This window comes from Osmerus mordax, chromosome 6, assembly GCF_038355195.1.
Source record: "Osmerus mordax isolate fOsmMor3 chromosome 6, fOsmMor3.pri, whole genome shotgun sequence".
In the NCBI taxonomy this organism is placed as follows: Eukaryota; Metazoa; Chordata; class Actinopteri; order Osmeriformes; family Osmeridae; genus Osmerus; species Osmerus mordax.
The window spans coordinates 10,412,141-10,431,989 of NC_090055.1; the positions used below are offsets into that span (position 1 = coordinate 10,412,141).

The 19,849-nt window shown below is 48.8% G+C and overlaps 1 protein-coding gene across 2 annotated transcripts in view; it reads right to left on the minus strand.

The window, feature by feature from the left end:
- Window positions 1-50: 50 nt before the first annotated feature.
- arhgef2b (rho/rac guanine nucleotide exchange factor (GEF) 2b) overlaps window positions 51-19,849 on the minus strand; it is a 40,492-nt gene continuing 20,693 nt past the window's right edge. For both annotated transcript variants that reach the window (XM_067238701.1, XM_067238702.1), the window contains 21 exons: window positions 17,324-17,486; window positions 10,766-10,833; window positions 10,226-10,289; window positions 9,517-9,649; window positions 9,117-9,226; window positions 8,734-8,877; window positions 8,169-8,419; window positions 7,934-8,059; window positions 7,154-7,271; window positions 6,596-6,844; window positions 6,359-6,435; window positions 6,042-6,214; window positions 5,035-5,102; window positions 4,644-4,835; window positions 4,295-4,411; window positions 4,057-4,115; window positions 3,908-3,949; window positions 3,713-3,763; window positions 3,179-3,565; window positions 2,439-2,607; window positions 51-1,502 (listed from right to left, as the gene is read on the minus strand). In XM_067238701.1, the coding sequence (XP_067094802.1) occupies window positions 1,420-1,502; window positions 2,439-2,607; window positions 3,179-3,565; window positions 3,713-3,763; window positions 3,908-3,949; window positions 4,057-4,115; window positions 4,295-4,411; window positions 4,644-4,835; window positions 5,035-5,102; window positions 6,042-6,214; window positions 6,359-6,435; window positions 6,596-6,844; window positions 7,154-7,271; window positions 7,934-8,059; window positions 8,169-8,419; window positions 8,734-8,877; window positions 9,117-9,226; window positions 9,517-9,649; window positions 10,226-10,289; window positions 10,766-10,833; window positions 17,324-17,486 (2,844 nt within the window). In that variant the 3' untranslated portion in view covers window positions 51-1,419. The remainder of the gene's footprint in view (window positions 1,503-2,438; window positions 2,608-3,178; window positions 3,566-3,712; window positions 3,764-3,907; window positions 3,950-4,056; window positions 4,116-4,294; window positions 4,412-4,643; window positions 4,836-5,034; window positions 5,103-6,041; window positions 6,215-6,358; window positions 6,436-6,595; window positions 6,845-7,153; window positions 7,272-7,933; window positions 8,060-8,168; window positions 8,420-8,733; window positions 8,878-9,116; window positions 9,227-9,516; window positions 9,650-10,225; window positions 10,290-10,765; window positions 10,834-17,323; window positions 17,487-19,849) is intronic.

The window sequence follows — 19,849 nt, forward strand, 5'->3', positions numbered from 1 at the left end:
TTGGAAAACATTCAGTGAGAGAGAGAATGAACACACCCAAGACATTTACATTCTGTAAGGTTTATGAACAGCACACTTAACGAACAAGGATATTAAGTAGAATTAAAGTAAAAATACAATAATATTACAACATTACCATGTACAAAGTCAACATTTTCTTTTTTCCATAACAGATCAAATATTTATACAGACAAAAACTTATTTGTGATATATTTTGTAGCAGTCAACAATAAAATTGTGTGCTTTTCTTTTTAAAGTTCAATGGACATCCTTAAATCCCATCAAACTGTTTTAGTTTTGAATACACTCATATTAAGTGAGAAGTTACACATTTTAAAAAGGTCTATTGGTGTCCAATAAATTGATGTTTATCAAACTGTATGCTATACCTCAATTTATAAAATAGAGAATATTAATTTAATTTCTCTTCAGACTTCCAACCGTTAAGTGCAGTGTACACCACATAGAAACACACGACTGTAATACTGAAGAAGCCTATCAACATAAAAACAGTCCACATATATTCATTTTAATGTGGTTGAGTCAGCCCTTACTAAGAAATTTAACAACTCCCAATTGGTTATTGTTGGTTTTACTTAGCAAACAAGAAATGTTTGTGTCACTGTGGTCCTTGGTAAGTAGTTCAGTAACAGTTCATAGTAAAACACCCGTCTGCTTATCATATAAAGTAAGTACAAAATTCCTTGTGAGCTAACTACCCTTGCCTTCACAGGAAAAACATAAAAACATTTGGTTGTTTGAAAAAGGATCAATCCAAGTTCAAGAGAGAGTATTTGGGGGGTGGGGTGAGGCAAGAGTTGATTAAGACCTGCAAAAACATCTCAACAAGTATATACAGTATAACCCCGCCCCCTCCATCAGTACTGAGTTCAGCATTAGTCAGTCAGCCAGACAAGGCAAGTCTCAAATGAGGTCTTACGAAACAACAACAGGCAGTTACAGTACACAGTATTATAGTTCCTACTGGGTATCATCGGATACCTAAACCTAACCCTAAACCTACGTCTTTCGAATCTTTGTGTTCTCGGAATCCCGTCTTTCCACTCACTCCCTCTCCTACGGTGGGAGATGGCGACAGAGAAGGTGCCGAGTCGGGGAAAGCTCATCCATCCCCAAAGACGAAGCTCATAACACAATGAAAATGACATGAAAACTACTATTTCTTCAACATCTCAGAGCTAAGGGAAAACCATAAGATGCAGAATTCCTTATTGGCTCGCCTATGTCAATGCAAACAAAAGAGATCAGATGAAATTACTAAAGAGGAGTATACGGTCTGATTGGTTGATTGGTTGGTTGGTTTATTGGTTGGCTGATTGGAGGACGGTCTGGTTCTCAGGTTTGGTTTACTGGGTAGTATTGTGTGTGCTGGGTGCGGTCCTGGGGCCCGGGTTGACGTTAACTCTGAACCGTCTCCGTGTCTGCCTCGGACTCCCGTGCTTCCGGCCCGCATTCGGCCTCCTCTGGGATGTCTTGGAGATCTGGGAGGGTGAGATCATAGGATTAATAGTGTGATTGCAAATACAAACTGATGAATATATCACTGATTAAACAAGCTCATCAAATCAACAGAGGATGTAAGTTGACACATATGTAGGGACGGATGAACATTCCAAGACAAAGACTGACACTCTGAAACCAGATTGGGGAAGTTAAATATTGGCAGAGCAGTTACACACCCATTACACAAACAGAAAGAGAGTGGGGAGGGAGGGAGGGAGAGAGAGAGAGAATGGAGCAGCTATAGAGGAGAGGGTTTACAGAGTGTCTGTCTAAACAACCTAACAAGGTCTGACTCTCGCTGTCTTATCTTACTTCACGACCACAGCTTCATTTCAACCTCTCAACCCAGCTTTTCTGCCGGAGATCAAAGAAGGCTCAAAAAAGAGACAGAGGTTGTTGAGGAGAGCTTTTTGGTGAGTCGTCAGACAAAGAGAGAAAAGGGAGAGACAGGGAGGGGTTTGAGTAAAATCCTGCCCACTCTGTACACAGCTGAACAACCAGTGTCAGATAGATAACAATTTGCAGACACACCTGCTTCCCATGTTAAAGAATAGGCAGAGAGACACGGCAAAAGTTCAGAAAAACAGATACTGTCAAGAATGTGTGTTTGTGTGTGTGTGTGTGTGTGTGTGTGTGTGTCGGATTGTATCTGTGTGTGTGGTAGAGAAGGCGGAGGACTTTGTCACAATGATAATGGCCATTCCAGTGTGCTTGGTAGAGGAATGTTGAATGAGGACAGAACTTCCCCCAATACCAAGATTGAAAAGTATTTATAATGCAATTAATATTTTTTTTTAACACCAGAGTGTTCCTCTACTGGGGCTTGATTTGGACAATGAGAGCAACAGGCAGAGTGTGGGGTGCCGTATCTAAACAGAGGGATAAACAATGTTTCAATCAGGTTCTCGACTGACCTCTGGGGCTGTCGGAGCGAGGTGAAATCCTCACTACGTCTGGTTCCTCATCAGACTCCTCCTCACTGCCCTCCTGTACGCCGTCTAATTGGTCCACGGGTTCCTGGCAGGCCAATGGCGCGACCGGGCCAGATTCTCCATCGGCACTCCCTCTTCTTTTGGGCAGAGCCTGGCCGAGGTGAAAAGGTCAAAGGTTAAGTCGAGTCATATCCTAAATGACTTCACATGCATATATGTTTTATTTTCTGATAGAAATGATTGAGCTTGAACCTAAGTTAGCATTTAGTAGGAGTTAGCATGAAGAAGGCCATGCTAATGGACACCTCCAGTGTTTAAATGTACAGACACTGATGATGGCTTAGGCCGAAACGCGTCTGTGAATAAACTGGTCAAAATAAGCAATGAGATAAGCTTGATAGTGCGTTTTTTTCTACTTTAATGATAGGTTTTCGGTGTCTTTTTTTTTTGTTGTCTTAGGGATTCAATGAAATCAAAGATATAAGGAATCAGGTGACTGAGCGGTTAGGGAATCGGGCTAGTCATCTGAAGGTTGCCAGTTCGATTCCTGGCCGTGTTCATTACGTTGTGTCCTTGGGCAAGGCACTTCACCCTACTTGCCTCGGGGGGAATGTCCCTGTACTTACTGTAAGTTGTTCTGGATAAGAGTGTCTGCTAAATGAGTAAATGTAAAGATCTTCCATATCTATCGTGTGTGGTTCATCACCATCTTCCTGTCCCACCTGCTCAGACACCATAACGTCCCCGATGTCTCCGTTGCTGCCTCGGCTGCCTCTGCGGCCCTGCGCCTCCCTCAGCTGCTGCTCCAGTAGGGCACGGGCCCTCTCGCTCTCCCTCAGCCTGGCCTCCAGGGGCCGCAGCCTGACCAGCTCCTCCTGCAGGAACGCGTTCTGCCTCTGCAGCATGGCCACGTCGTCGATGGCCGCCGCCGCCGCCGCCGCCGTCGTGCCGGCGTCCAGGCCCGTGTCGCGGGACATGGAGCGGTTGAGCTTGGCGACGGGGTGGAGCGGCGCGGGTGCGTAGGCGGGCGTGGGGGTGGGGGGGGCCGAGGAGGCCAGGCCCTCGCGGGGGCAGAGCTCGAGGATGGAGTCTTGGCGGATGACGGCAGCCTGAAGAGGAGGAGGAGAGAGAGAGACAGAGACAGAGAGAGAGAGAAAAAAGTGAAAAGAACAATAAATAAAAGAGGTCAAATAGAATCCTAGCAGAGTCTGGAATGCAACATGCATTCTTATGAGTGTGATGAAGGCAGGCCTTACCTGCAAAGCATGAAGCTGGGCACTGACATTGACCAGTCGCTGGCACACCTCCTGCAACACACACACACACACATTAATCCTATGCCCCTAGTCGAGACACACTCATCTTCATGCTGCAAACCACTTAAAGTTGGCATCATCACCTGTTGCAGGTGTGAGAGGTGAGGGTGAGAGGGTCATTATTGAGGCCCTTACCTCATTGAGGGACCTGTCTTGTAGCTGGTTACCATTCCTGTCCTGGAGAGGCAAACAGACAAAGTGTTACGGTTGGTCTAACATGATGGGGTGGATCCACCCTGCGACAGACTTATATTGCCTGGTTTATCTATGGAACCATGGCTTACCTTGGGTGAAGGACTTCCATTGGTCTCATGAGTGCCATTGATGGAAATGGAATCACCGTCTGGAAGTTGATGTGACACACACACACACAGCCGCAGAGGGGAAACATTGTCAGAGCGTTCTTTATACATATACACACGTGTATGTATGTACATTTCAGGATACATTAAAAGGTTTTCAGCTAACTGCAGGAGCAAGTCAGTTAGCCTGTAAAGAAGCGGGCCGAAATGAAGTACTCACTGCTCACTGGCGCCCCAGTGTGGTTCTGGTCACTGTTGGTACTGCTGGTTCCGTTGGTACTGGAGCTCTGCGGGAGCTCGATGTTGGAGCCCAGCAGCAGTTCACTGAGTCTGTCCACTGGGGGGGGGGAGAGAGAGAGGGAGAGAGAGAGGGGGAGAGAGAGAGAGAGAAAGAGAGAGAGAGAGAGAGAGAGAGAGAGAGAGAGAGAGAGAGAGAGAGGAAGGAGGATGAGAGGGAAGGAGGATGAGAGGAAAAGAAAGAGATCCAATGTAGTCCTGAAAGCTAGAGGCCTGATGCCCTAACCGGAGTGCATCATCAGCCTTGCCCGCCGTGCGTGGTCAGTATTTACCTTCGGAGATGGCGTCAGTGAGCAGACACTCTGCCTGGGGGGCGTACGGCGTGTCGGCCCGGAACATGTTCCTGGAGTTGTTGGGAGGGGCCGCCTCCTGGCCGCAGCCTGTGACCTCGGCCAGGTCAGAGAACAGGGTGACCCTCTCCTGCAGAAGCTCCAGAACCTCCCGGTCCTTCTGCTGGATGTCCGCTAGGGAGGGGGGGAGGAGGAGGAAGAGAGGAGGAGGAGAGGAGGTGAGAAGGAGGAGAAAAGGGGTTCATTTGAAGAAGTGCCCCCCTATGCCCCTTCAAGCTGTGAGCTGTACCCCACAAGAGGGCTCTTAGAGGGGGGGCTTAGGTGGGCTGTGAGTGTGATAAGGGGGGGTGGGCAGGGTGACGGCGTGGCCTACCTCTCAGTCTGCGCAGCAGGGCTTTGTCCTCCGTCTCTATCAGGGGGAAGTCTTCTCTGGAGGGACAGCTGGAGAGAGGCAGGGAGGGGGGGAGAGAGAGGGAGAGAGATATAGAAAGAGAGAGACAGAGAATCAGAATTCAGTTTATTCGCCATGTATGTTATACAAACACGGAATTTACTGTGGCAGGGAGGTGCAAAACACTAAACATATACAGATCTTAAATTAAGTAAAAGTACAAAAGTTTAACTATTTCTAAGAACTAAACAATCTAAGAATACAACAATTTAAATATAAAATACAATATATATAAAAATAAGAATAGAATGAGCAGCGTGAATGGTCAACATAGTGCAATCGGATACTGAGATAAAGTGGCTTATGCATACTGAATTGCCATTAGATGGACTTATAATAGTTAAATAAGTGAATGAATGTCAATGGGAGTCCTTGGCCTTGTTGAAAAGGCCAGTAGCAGATGGAAAGAAACTGTTCTTATGGCGTGAGGTTTTGGTCCTGATGGACCGCAGCCTTCTGCCAGAGGGGAGTAGCTGGAACAGGGAGTGACCAGGGTGGGAGGGGTCGGCCACAATCTTCCTCGCACGCCTCAGGGTCCTGCCTACCCTCGAGGTGTGCAGGTCCTCGAGGGTAGGCAGATTGCAGCCGATCACCTTCTCAGCAGTGCGGATGATACGCTGCAGTCGGCTCTTGTCCTTGGCAGTGGCAGCAGCGTACCAGATGGTGATGGAAGAGGTGAGGATGGACTCAATGATGGCTGTGTAGAAGTGCACCATCATTGTCTTTGTCAGGTTGAATTTCTTCAGCTGCCGTAGGAAGTACATCCTCTGTTGTGCTTTTTTGGTGAGGGAGCTGATGTTCAGTTCCCACTTGAGTGAGTGGAGTCCAGTGGATAAGCCGTGTTTATGTGTATTGGATTGACAACAGTGTGTTTTTATGGATGTGTGAGTGTGTGTGTGTGTGTGTGTGTGTGTGTTGTGGCGGCCTACCTGCAGACGGTCTGCTGGATGAGCTTCATCCAGTTCTTCCTGTCGTCCTTGGAGGCGGCGTGCAGCTCGTACATCTCCGGGGGGGTGGAGTCACTGATCAGGAACATCCCGCGCTCCTGATTGGCTATGTCCCGCACTATGAGATTCTTCAGAGACACCACGGCTGGCTTGTCCTGGGAGGTGGGGAAAAGAAAGACTGAGGGTTAGCGGGGGGGGGGGGGGGGGGGTGTGGGGGGGTGGGCAGCATTTCTAGAACAGGTCGAGGATGAAGAGAAAGTGAAATGGAAAGAAGAGTGGAGCGAGACTGTACGACTGACCAGGCAAGGGAAGATGAACTTCTGGTCCTTCTCCTGCAGGAACACCAGGATGTCTGTCATCAGAAGCACCTGGACGTCTGAGATGGTCGGAAAGGTCAGTTAGCAGATCACTTCCGAAACATACTGGTTTTTGTAAATCCCACAGAAAGATTACGCCATCAATCCAAACTCCCTCACATGCTGAAATAGACCTTTCCTCACTAAGACTCTACAACCCATTCCATGAGTCACACACACCTTTGAGGCGGGAGCCTTGCGTCTTCCACAGCAGGGTCCCCTCGTGGAGCAGCCTTCTCCGCAGCAGCTCCCCTCCCCGGAACACCCCGCCGCCCCGCACCTCGGCCTGGGCCCGGGGGTCCAGTCTGGCCCGCACCTCCTGCAGCCTCTGGGTCCGCTCCAGCTCCAGAACCTGCTGGTCCACCGAGCTCAGCAGCTCGCGGAGCAGAGTCAGGGCGCAGGATATGGACTGGGCCTCCTCCTCGCTGCCTGTGGGTGGACGGGGGTGGAGGGGGACAGAGAATGTGGGTTGGGGGAGGAGATGAAGAGAGCGCGTGAGAGAGAGCGCGATAGAGAGAGCGCGAGAGAGAGAGAGAGACTGACAGTGAGTCCTAGAATCCACTTGAATGATTGTATTGATCATTTCTATGTTAAGAGGAAATATGTTGCAGGTATGCTGGCTTCAGTGTAAAATATGAGCTAAAACTGAAGTCATGACCAGCTGGTCTGAGGTCAGTTGGTGTTCCCTGTGAGTGTTCCTCCCTGAGTTCTAGGGCCTGGTCTGAGGTCAGATCTTACCCTTAGTGTTGTCCAGGATGCGCTGGATGAGCACCGGGTATTTGGTGATGCGCTGGGTCACCAGCAGGATGCACTCCTGGACACCGTGGCGACGCAGCAGGGGACCGCGGCTCGCCCTCTGATTATGGGATGGAGAGCATGTTATTGAGCAGTCTCCCATGTACTCCAATAAGAGCATTACTTACAACCTAATGTACAAATATGTGACTTAAGTATTACTAATCCTAGAAATCTTGGTGAGCTGAATCCAACATAACAGATGTCTACTAGGATGAATCTACTTGAGAATACCAGTGTTTCTTAGAAATGTTTATATTATGGCTAAATTTCATCACAGTATTCAAACAGCTCTGCCATTACTGCCACAAAGATATTACTAATGGCTTTTGAGGCAAAGACAGTCTTGTGACTGGTGGTATGAAAATAAGCGGTTCTAAAAGACTAGACCATCCACAAAGAGGGTGTTTGATCAGGACTCAGGAGAAGTGAACCCGCCCATTCATTTGTATCTGTCTGCTAACGGTACTCCTCCCAGCAAAGGCATGTGAGAATCCACTGGAACCTCCTGACACCGCTGACACACACACGCGCGCAGAAAATAGACACACACAAAAAACTAACACAGACACACAGATAACACACACCTCCCTCCTTTCCAACTGGGCCCCCATTTTTCATTATATAATATCTCCAAGCCCCTCATCCACCACTTTTTTCTATTTTCTCTCTCTCTCTCTCTCCCTTCCTCCCCGCCCCCTCCATCCCCCCTCCCTCTCTTACCCGTATGAAGTGCTGGAACCTCTTGTCTCTGGCCAGCAGTTCCTTGTACAGTTTGACAGCTTTGGGGTGGCGGCTGCAGAACTCGGCATAGGCCTTCCTCATTTCGTCCGCACACTGGCCCGAGAACTGCCAACAGACAACAGGGGCCGTGAGCGTGTGTGTGTGCGTGCGGATGTTTCTTTCTCCATGCGTGTGTGGTACTTGTACATCTACCCATCCGCGCGTGTGGGCCCACCTGTTCGGTGAGCACATCCCCTAGCTGGTGGATGGTGGAGTTGGTGGTGCTGCCGGGCGCCAGGCTGTGCGTGCGGCGGGCCAGCAGCTGGGCCAGGAAGCGCGTGTGCAGGGCCAGGAGCTGGTCCAAGCAGGGGAAGACGGCGTGCACCACGCCCGGCTCCAGGAGCACCTCCTCCAGCATGCCCTGGCGGAACACGCCCTCCATGATGCGCAGGGTCCGCACGTGGTGGAACTCGGTCTGGATCAGCTCTGGAGGGAGGGAGGGGAAGGGAAAGGAAGAGAAGAAGGAGGGAGGGAGGGTGGGTGGCAAGGAAGGCAGGAAAGATGAAGGGAAGGAGGGAAGAGGGGGGGTTCAAATGAGTCTACATAGCTGGAAGTACTTTTATTTCCTTTTCTGTTGATGACAGCACCGGGTCTGACGGAGAGAGAGAGAGAGAGAGAGAGAGAGAGAGAGAGAGAGAGAGAGAGAGAGAGAGAGAGAGAGAGAGAGAGAAATAGAGAAGGAGGGGGAGAGAGAGAGAGACACTGTATGTCTGTGTGTGTGTGCGCGTGTCTCCTCATACCGTAGATGACGTCCTGCCTCTTGATGACGTCCTTGCGGTGCGTCTGCAGGTAGGACGAGTCCACGGCCCGACTCCAGGAGTCCGCCTCAAAGTCCTTCCCCTCACGCTCCAACTCCTCCAGCATAGCCGCGTAGTACACCTCCCCTGAGAGAGGGATGGAGGCAGAGACAGAGGGATGGAGGCAGAGACAGAGGGAGGGAGGGACAGAGAGAGGCGATGGAGGCAGAAAAGGTGCCTATTTATTCATGACCATTTCCCTCTTTTAAATCTCATAGTCTTTACTCTGTCTGATCCATCCTGCTTCAGTTTAATGTCTTTCTCTTTCTGTTTCATCTACCACCCCCACCACCCCACCACCCCCTTGGTCTCCCCTGCTGTCTCACCCTCGTCGTTGAGGGACTCCATGGACATGGCTCTGTTCCTGAAGTTGAGGGAGTCTGTAGACTGGGACAGGATCCTGCGCAGCCCCAGTGGAGAGTCATCGTTCAGGTTCCTGTACACACACACAGACAATACAACATGTACACAACACGCATGCACACACCCACAAAGAAAAGGCACCAAAACTCAAGTTTATTGTTTTTAGACGTCAGTTAGACATGATCAGTTATACGTGATATTGCTCACTTTAGATTCACACACCATATCAACCAAGACATCCTCTATATGTTGCCCATTGTCTTGTTTAACACCCCTTCATGAATCTACCACCATCTCAACATCTGTCTCCTATTGGTCCAGCTGAACTGTGAACGACCAATGAACTTGTGGCGGCGGACTCACCCTGCAATGTTAGTGGTGGAGACGCTCTTGGAGAGGGAGAGGCCGGAGCGAACGCGGCGCGCGCCCAGCAGGGACTGACGAATACTGTCGGACGGATAGATGGCTGAGCTGGGTCTCTCCTTCATCATAGGAGCTGGAGAGAACAGGGGAGAGACAGGAGACAAGACAGAGATCAGCGAAGAGGCTCATTCAATTCACAACAGGTCAACGGTAAAGCAACGGTAAAGCAGAAAGTAGGGAAATGCGATGTTGAAAACATAAAGAATGTGTTTGCCCAAAGCAGAAGTACAACGCATTCAATGTTTTACTTGTTAAATGGAATATGCACAACTGGATCTAAATAGCTGGCGGAATGCATAGATGTCGTGTGTTAAACCAACCAACAGGTGGCAGCACCACAACGCTCCTGCACTGAAGTCGTGGTGGAAGCAAAAGGAGAGCCCAGAGAGGGGGGAGAAAAGGGAGGAGAAGAGGGGGAGAGAAGGGAGGAGAGAGGAGGGAGAGAGAAGGGGGACAGAGATGGGGGAAGAGAAGGGGGGAGAGAGGAGGGAGAGAGAAGGGGGACAGAGATGGGGGAAGAGAAGGGGGGAGAGAGGAGGGAGAGAGAAGGGGGACAGAGATGGGGGAAGAGAAGGGGGGGGGGGGAGGAGGGAGTGGGACAGGAAATTGCATGGAAGTGGTAAAGGGGGGAGGAAAAAAAACTACTCACTTTTGGTCCTCAGAGCCACGTTCTGTAGCGCTGTGCTGTTCCTCACCAGAGCTAGCTTCTGTTGCTGCACAACCAGGGGAACAGAGAAGAGCAGGGTTAGACCCACTCCACTTTCACCAGGCCATGCACAGACAGGTCGATTCCTAGAAATCCTCTTCCTCACTGTCAGTAATTCCTTATGTATGCAAGCAGATGTTCTTAAATCATTGGAATCTAATCTAGTGCACTTTGCAGGAATCTTCACAGTTCTTCTGTACGAGCTTTTTTGTATTTACTTTTAGGGTACATTTCTTGACCAAGTGTGGTAAAATAAAAGAAGAAATTACAAATAAAAAGATTAATGGTGGAGATTTGACAGTGGGGGAAGTGGGTGGATAGCATCAGTTGTGTCCTGTATCCTTATCTTCACACACCTCCCAGACTATCAGAGGGACCTGTGCAGACTTCTCTTTCCCCCCTCTCCATCTCCCTCCCTCCCCCCTCTCCATCTCCCTCCCTCCCCCCTCTCCATCTCCCTCCCTCCCTCCCATGTCCACTTACCCGCTGTTTCATCTTGGCACAGTTGGCGAGTGTGTCTCGACATCGGTTGTGGATGGTGACATTGCAGGCTGCAACACAGAAACACAGATTGGCCGCACATCCACACGCACAGTAAGGGTGGAAACATGACGACACACACACACACACTAAGACATATATAGCTGGCTAAAAGCAACACAGAGACAACAGTTATCAGAAGCACAGGAAATAAACGCTGTTGCTGATAGGATGACGCAAACGGCAGATGAGATCACGGGACAGTTGTTATTGCACATCCAGGGGTGGTAAATGCATGAGTCAGTGTGTAAAGTCATGTTTGTGACAGGTGCCACCAATAGGTCATGTTGACAAGAGCATCAGAGGTAACCTTAACAGTGGAATATGCCACATCACCACATCCAGTACTCAGAGCTTCAAACTGTCCTGCTTCCTCAAGCCAGCGCCTCACCCTGCCTCTCTACATTGTTAGAGAGAACACTTCCTGACAAATGTTTTCTAGGCAGGAAGTCCATTTTTTATAGGGGTTGGAGGTTGAATGGAAGTCGAAGGCAGTGTTGTGTGTGAGAGTGAGAGAGAGAGACTCCACACACTTTTGTGATTCAGTGTTTTGTCAGTGTGTGTGGGTAGTTCTGTGTGACCTGGAGAAAATATCAATCCCTGACTAACAGAATCTGTCCTTGGAAGAGCCCTGAGGCTATAGGAGAGCCACAGAGCTGTGCTGTTTAAAGTCATCCATAACTGTCACTCTGCACTGGCAAGCATCTCACACTGAGGTCAGGGCTGCAGCATGCCGCTACGGAACTGTCTGACGAATGGCCGTTGGTCCTTGGTTTGCTGAGGTGGCGCTTGCTGGATTCATATGTGTGCTGTATCAGCTCATATGAGACCCCTGTGGGATGGAGGGTGACGTGTGTGTGTGTGTGTGTGTGCATGTGGGAGTCTTGTGAGAGTTGTTACATGTTTAAGTGTCTTGAGGTGTTGAGGAGTTGTGGTCCACAAGACAGACCGCTTTTTGTTCTAATCAGACCAGCAAGCCAGAAACACACACACCCCGACAACAGTCACATTATGAAGTCTACACACTGTATTCCTCACTTCTTTCCAGTCTTTCTACTGTCCTCGCCAAGCAAACATATTTTGTCCGCTAGCTCACTGAATGCAGCCAAACATGAAGTACACTTTGGTGGGGCACATTTCCTTGGTGGTGTTCCTATTTTTGACCAGAAGTTTCCACACATGTGAAGGAGCACCAAGTTAAAAATACACCCCTTTCAGGGTGTGTTCTTCATAAAAGCCACAAATTCTGGAAGAGCCTTGACTAGCCTCAACAACACAAACAAGGCTGCCCATTCATGTCTACCTTCTACACAAGCACACAATTCTTTATATGCATTTTAACATTCGTATAAATGGACATTGTGGAAATACACACACACACAGTACACACACAGTGTAAATACAGACCAAAAACTAATTGTGAAGGATGGGAGCTGGTATCAGACATTGTTTGCACAAAGACACTTGTCGTACACTGCCCCCCCCCCACACACACACACACACACCTATATACGCTTCATTTGCAGTCTATAAATATTGAATGTACAATCAATGACAACTCTTTCACTTTCAGCATCGCACACACACGTAAGCACACAAGCACACACACTCACTTGTAGATATTGGGCCCAATAGTAAAACAACTAGACCAGGGCATAGATATATATCTATGATAAACCTGTAGATAAACTGTGTTGGGAGTGTAATCTAGGGCCCTCAGATTAGGTTTTAAGAGGAGCTACAATGGCCTAGTCTGCTAAATCTGAGCCCTAATCTGTGTCTGCCGGGGCAGTAATCTTCCATCTCCTGACACAGCAGTAAGTAATGGTGATGCACACTCCTGGGCTGACGCACACACACACACACACCCTGTTGACACCTACAGTCTGCCATGATCTAGTCCCAGTCAATCTATAACGTCTGGGCTGGCCATCCATGTTCCCTATTCCTTCACCCTGCATGTGAAAATACAGAGAACAATACAGGTGAATAAACAGTTAAAAATATATTCAAATATTATGCTCCGATCTTTTTTAATTCTCTTGAAATAAAACCTGTCAACTGTTAGCACTGCAGTGATGGGATTTGAGACCGCATATGTAGCTACAAATGTTTCCTTTCAGTAAGGTGTTTCATACAATGGCCACGGTTTATTTTAAAGGACCCGATAACACATTGATGATCAAACCCTCATTGTACATAGGTTCATGGCTAAGGTACCTTCCAAAATAAAACATTGCGTAAAAAATATTTTCCCACAACTGAAAACAGTTTGTGTTTATCCGTCGCTATGACAACCAGAAAAATACTTTCAGACAAATATCTGAGGTTTCCTTATCTGCATTTGAAAAGAATATCTGTCAACAGTCAACATCCCCCCCTCCACACATGCACACACACACATACAGAGAGAAACACACAAACACTGTATATAGATATATACACACTTTCAGATTTACACCCACGATCACACTTCCCTGCACCCAAACCTAAACACACGGTTCTCCTGCCCCAATTCACAGGGGCCAGGCTGTATGTAGGACGAGGTCACGGCCCCCCTATCGGGGCGTCTCTGAGAGGGGGGAAACGCGGCTCAATATCAGCCCACTGTGTTAACATGGAAGGGTTAACTCGGCTAACCACAGCTCATCTATCTTTTAGTACAACTGGGGACCACTTACCTCTGTGGAGGGATTGAGAGAAAGAGAGAGAGAGGGAAAGAAAGAGAGAAAGGGAGAGGGAGGGAGAGAGCGGGAGAGGGAAAGAGAGGGAGGGAAAAAGAGAAAGAGAGGAAGGCAGAGACCGAGAAAAAAGAGGGAGAGAGAGAGAGGGAGGGGGATAGTGTTTCCGTTTGTGTGGATATTGTGTTTCGTGTCTCATGGTGTGTACAGTTTGCGTGGACGCGTGTACAGATCGATGTGTGCCTCTGTTCCACGACTTGTGTCTGCGTGCGCACGTGTGTGTGTGCGTGTGTGCGGGCCCTCAGTGTGACAGACTGTGTGCTAATCTCCCACACACTCCCAGATGCACCACTTCCAGATTACAGGCAGGGGGAGGGGCGCGCAAGTGTGTGTGTGTGTGTGTGTGTGTGGAACGAGCAGCTGGGTGGGTGGTGGGGGGGTATTTCCTAGATCCACCAAACAAAGAGAAAAGCCCCTCTTTCAGCACACACTGAGGTTTCCTCACAGACCTTACTGGATCAACTCTTTTGACAGACAAGCATGTAACAGCATTCTAATTGCCCAGGTCTGTCTTATTTAATACAAATAAAAGACATTCATACTTTGATTGGATTCTAAATCTATTTCACTACTCTAACAAAACAGCTAATTGATCTATTGAATATGGTGGAACAATATTTGGTGAACCTACCTAACAAGCCGAAATTGGACAGGGGACATGCCAAACACATGCGGACGAAACTAATCCGGACTCAAATCAAATCAAGTCTAAATCCAATTGACCCTCGACTCGAGACATTATCAGGTTCAGGCTGCTAAGACAAGCCCAACAGACAGAGAGAGTGTCATTATGACGGTGCTAACTTGGATCACATCTCTCTCCTCCACTCCCGCTCTCTTCCTTTTCCTCATTCTCTCCATCCCTCGCTGTCGCCCCCTCGTTCACCTCCAGTGTCATTGGAGATGGTAATGTATTCACGCCCCCCTGAAGCCCACCACCACCCCTGTGCACATAGACACCCACACAACACACATTCCAGCCAACGACGACCCTCCAAATATAATTATGCCCCCAACCCAAATCAATAGCCTTTGACCCGCGCTCTTGAGCTACAGCTGTTGAAGCTCCGATTTTCATTGAAAACTCTGTACCCACTGTCTGGATCGGTCTGAAGAGCCGGATACAACACACACACACACACATTCAGATATGCAGGTGCACACATACTGTATACTCACACAGAAATGAAACATTTTCACAGATGCATTCACACATACAAAGAGGTGGTACATACCCATGTGCACAAGTGTGTGCTCACACACACACACACACACACAGCACGTACACACACACACACCTCCCCTTTGGCAACAGACATAATTACACCCCATGCCAGGAGATCCCCCCCTCCCCCATCTCTCCCCCCGACTCCCTCTCTCTGCCCCCTCCCTTGTATCTGTCTATTTGTCTCTCTCTCTCTCCATCTTCTCTTTGAACCTGCTCTGAAGCACCATAGGGGTCAAGGTAACAAGATCGTAACAGGAGCACTGGATTGACACTTGACTGTGTCATGAATAGATATTCAATCACAACCTGAAAAGGGCTTCTAAGCTTAGACGAGATAACTGTCTCGGGGGAAAAGTCATGCCTCGCTGTAAGTGGAATCCTTCACGTTTTGAGTTTAGTTTTACCATTCCTAAATTATTATAGACTGTTTTCTTAAACAGTATGCTGTTAAAATATGATAAAATATTGTATTTAGCAGTGGTGTGTGGACAGCAGAATTTAAAAACCACATTTTAAATATAGTCAGTGATGGGGTCAACGAAACACAAAAATAATATCTACAATAAGAACATGTAGCTCCTATTTTCAGATACACTTCCTCTTGTAATGTCAGGCCAACTCTACTTTGTATCACCAAGGAAAATCCACTCAAATGTTTTCGTTCTAATGTAAATTACTTCAAACTGACTTACTTCCAAATACTAGCTTGAAAGTCAGGTGTTGCCATTGGGTTCACTGGGCGACAAAGGTTCATTCAAGAATTTGAAACAATGTAAGCTGTATTTGCACCCGGCCCTGTCTCATGCTGACTGACTGTCTTCTTAACCGTTTGTATGAATAAGAAGACCTCTCTCCTCTACCTCTCTACCTCTCTACCTCTCTACCTCTCTACCTCTCTACCTCTCTCTACCTCTCTCTACCTCTCTACCTCTCTCTACCTCTCTCTACCTCTCTTTACCTCTCTCTACCTCTCTCTACCTCTCTCTACCTCTGCCCCCGTTCCCCTGCCCCCCCCACACACACACCATTCTGTACCCCCTCCCCTCCACACTCTTTCTTTTCTATAACATCCCTTTCCTATGCATTTGCCCACTCTGCCCCCCAGCCATCCCTCTCTCTCCCTTTACATCTTTCCCTGTCTCTATTCCACTCGTTCCCTCTTCTCCCTCTCCTCTTGCTGTCTCTCCCCAGCTGTTCCTCCGGGCCGATGGAGAGGGGAGGGAGGCTGTCTGATCTGCACTCCCCACACACTGACACCATTGTCTGGGCAGGGGTGTGTGGGGGGGAGGGCGGGGAACCCTCCTGGAAGTCAACAGCTGATTGATTCTCAAAGGAAGAGAGGAAGCGAAGGATAGAGGGAAAGCAAGAAGACTCCCTCCTCCTGTTTGCTCCCCTGCTACTTTCCCCTCATCCCTCCGTCTGGCTCTCTCGCCCGCTTTAATCGCTCACTTTGGCTCGTATGAGTCTCTCTCCTTCGCTTCAGTCTGTATCGATCCCTCGCTCCTTCTCCCCCGCTGCTCCTTTTCCTGTTTTTCTGCCGTTTTGATTGTTCATTTTCTTTTTTCTGGCTTTCCATCACGGGCTCATCCTGAGGTTGGTCTCCCCTCTGGCCTCATCTACTCGCTCTGCCCTCTTCAACACTGTCCGACGAGTTTTCCTCCAACTCACACTCGTTTAACAGGACACTACTGTAATACACTTGATATCCACTGCACAACACTTAACGCAATGATTATTGAATGAGGTCAACTTCCTATAGTCCCAGTATGTCTGACCCCGGGGCAACATTTCTGTTGGCCGACTGATTTGTTGTCCTGTCAATAGGCCAATTCTATTGTAGGTGATGGATATTGATGCTGGAGTGAAGGAAATGTTGTGTTGTCTGGAGGCAAGATCACTGTGTATGTGCTTTATGTGTTAATGCAAGCATGATGTGTGTGCACCAGTATGAGCGTATATGGAGCGTGACTGTGCATGGTCTGCGTGGGTGTGTACATGTGTATGTGTATGTGTCTCTGTGTGTGTGTGTGTGTCTCCTTGTGTACGAGTGTCTCACGTGTCCATGTCTGTCAGTGTGTGCGTGTGAGTCTCTTTGTGTGTGCGTGTGAGTCTCTGTGTGTGTGTGTGTGTGTGTGTGTGTGTGTGAGTCTCTGTGTGTGTGCGCGCGTGAGTCTCTTTGTGTGTGTGTGAGTCTCTGTGTGTGTCTGTGTGCCGGGGGCCCCTGACTAATTCGTACTCCGGCCCCCAAATCAAAATCATACAGGAAAGTATGAGGTTCTGCTGGGCCCCCTGTCTGACCAGGGCCCTTAGAGTCGTCCTAATCTTCCCTCCCATTACGACGCCCCTGTCTGTGTGTGTGAGAGTCTGTATGTGCCTGTGAATGTGTGTGAGTGCGTGTTTGTGTGTTAGTCTATGTACGTGTCTGCGAGTGTGTGTCTGTACGTCTCTGTGAATGTGTGTGAGTGCGTGTGTGTGTCAGTGCATGTGTCTGTGAGTGTGTGTGTGAGCGTGACATTGTAAGAGGGTACTCACTGGGGCAGCTGAGTGCCTCCTTGGCGGTGATGCTCTTGTTGCAGGCTGAGCAGAGCGTGGTGGCGGACACGGTGAGGGAGGTGAAGAGGTGGCCGTTGCTGTAGCGCGCCTCCCTGTCGCGCGCCTCCTTCTCTCTCTCCTTCATGCGCTCCTTCTCTTTGTTCTGAAGCCGGGGGAGAAAGGGAGGGGAGGCTAATCAGAACCAAACCAGGCCCATTGATTATGCTAACGGCGTGTTGGCATGTTTGATGTCGGCTGATATGCACGAGGACCCGAGGGCAAGCACATTGACGGGCACCGCTGCTGACCTGTGACAGAGCTGTTTGAGCGGCGTTCGATGCCGCTCAGGTTTATCTGCGATCAGAGCCCGCCCCCACTCACCCGTTTCCCCGCTGCCACACACGCACTGCACATGCACTCGTACACCAGAAGGCTCGAGTTCAAAAAACGGAATACCTCGACATCAATGAACAGTGATAATCATCGATCAAGTGTCCTTGTTTTCCCCTCTGCGTTTCCCCGTCTCTCAGCGTTCCGTATTGTGCTAGCGGAGCAGGCAGCTCTTTCTGCCACGGCTGGGAAATCTGCTCCAGATAAGGACAGCTGCTGGATGGGGAGAGATTCTCCTCTCTCTCCCTCTTTCCCTCTCCCCCCTCTCTCTCTCTGTCCACTGTCTTTCTCTCTCCCTCCCCCCTCTCCCACACAATGAAGATTGTCAGCTTCAGGACAAAGGGACAGTACAGTAGCACACACTATCTTTAATCTCATTATCCCAGAGAGCACTCCACGCTTGCTCGGCGCAATTGTGTTAAGTGTGCGTTTGTGCATGCATCGCCTGTGTGTGCGTATCCCACCACATTTGAGTGTGTGTGTGTGGGTGTGTGTAAAGATTATTTCATTTGACTAAGTGTGGGCCTACGTTTTTTTTTTCTTTTTTCTTTCCTGGGGCCACCGTGTGACTAAAGTGTGAAAACTGCAGCTCCTGCTGTTCCCAGCATGGGGCCTTGTTCCATCCATCAGACCGTAGACTGCCCCTCCGTACTGAGGGCATGGAGGGACAACAGCAGCCTGAGATGGTATACTCTGGCTGGGGCTTACTGGGCAGCCTGGCCAGGCCCTAAACAGCTTCTCACAGCCAGAGGTCTCTTAGCACCAGGCTAATCTCACGTTCGGAAACACTTACAAGCCGGGAGGTGTTTACCTTCTTTGGTAACACCCTGTTGATGAACTCGACCACTTGTAGATGACGTGAGGAGGTGATTTAGTTTCTCTCTTCTGCACACCAGTAAGTGATGTGCACTGGGCATGTAATTGAAGTGCCACTCAAGACATGCTGAGTAGGATTGCTCTGTAAATGGTTAATACAGAGCTAGATACAGTATGTACCCAATATCTTAAGCCCTGTGCATGTTAATAATTGCTGAGGATGCTGCTGCTGGAACAACAACCCAGCCATTCCCCCCGGGCTGGAACACGAACAGTCCTAACATCAGACTTCAGAATTCACAATAGATCATTCAGCAAAAAGGCATTCCCCCTGAACCAACCTAATGTGCAATCACATTGTGCTAATTTAGTGAAGTGAAGCCCTCTAGGGAGTCTTTTAACCTTTACGCTCTGAACTTCTGTCCACAGATCAACAGCGTTCTCACATCGTTACTGGATCCTGTGTAGCTTTCTTGAAGGAGTTTGAGGAAACCACACAGTGGCTAACCCTACAGGGGGGCTTTTTTCCTCTCCCTTCTTCTCCACAAACAAAAGGCAACAAAGGGTTAACTGCCCACGCCGGAAAGCGCCGTCCAACGCGCACACAGCGTTGTCGGAAAACGAAGGAGACGAGAGAAAAGGAACTAAAGAGGGATTTGTCCGAAACCAAACAAAAACGCCCGGGCCCCTATTGTGCGGCGGTCTCTCTCAGGTCCTTGTTGGCCCCCCTGGGGGACACAATAGGACGCATAAGACACACCCAAAGGAATGAGAGGGAAGCAGGGAGGCAGGGATGGAGGGAGGCAGGGAGGGATTAATAGCCATCCACTTACATTAGCTAATTAAAAGGCTGACCTGGTGAGATAGTATTATGGAAGTTTAAAATGGCAGGAGAGGCTGGAGGGGTGAGGGGAAGGGTGTCAAGTGGTTATTGGCTTTTGTTGCAATGCTCTATTACGATAAGCTTGTGTACAGTGGTGTCTGATGAGATGATAAGGGTAGGTCGCTGAACAAGTTCTCCTCCGCCTGCAGTACATACACTGGAATAAATGATAGCAGGTGTAAGTTTAGTTACATTTAGTCATTTTTAGTTAACTGTTTAGACCACAACAGGACACTTTGTATTCATGACTGATGGCATTCTGAAGACTTTTTATAGCCTTTTCAGCTTTTCATGTTTTCTTTTGCAAGTCCATAAGGATAGGTGCAGAGATTGGCATGGGACCCAAGTTTTAAAAGCCTTGCTAAGCTACTCTTTGGATTAAACCATCGAGTTCTAACTGTGTCCACAAATTGAAGGTTAGCAATGCGCTATCTCGG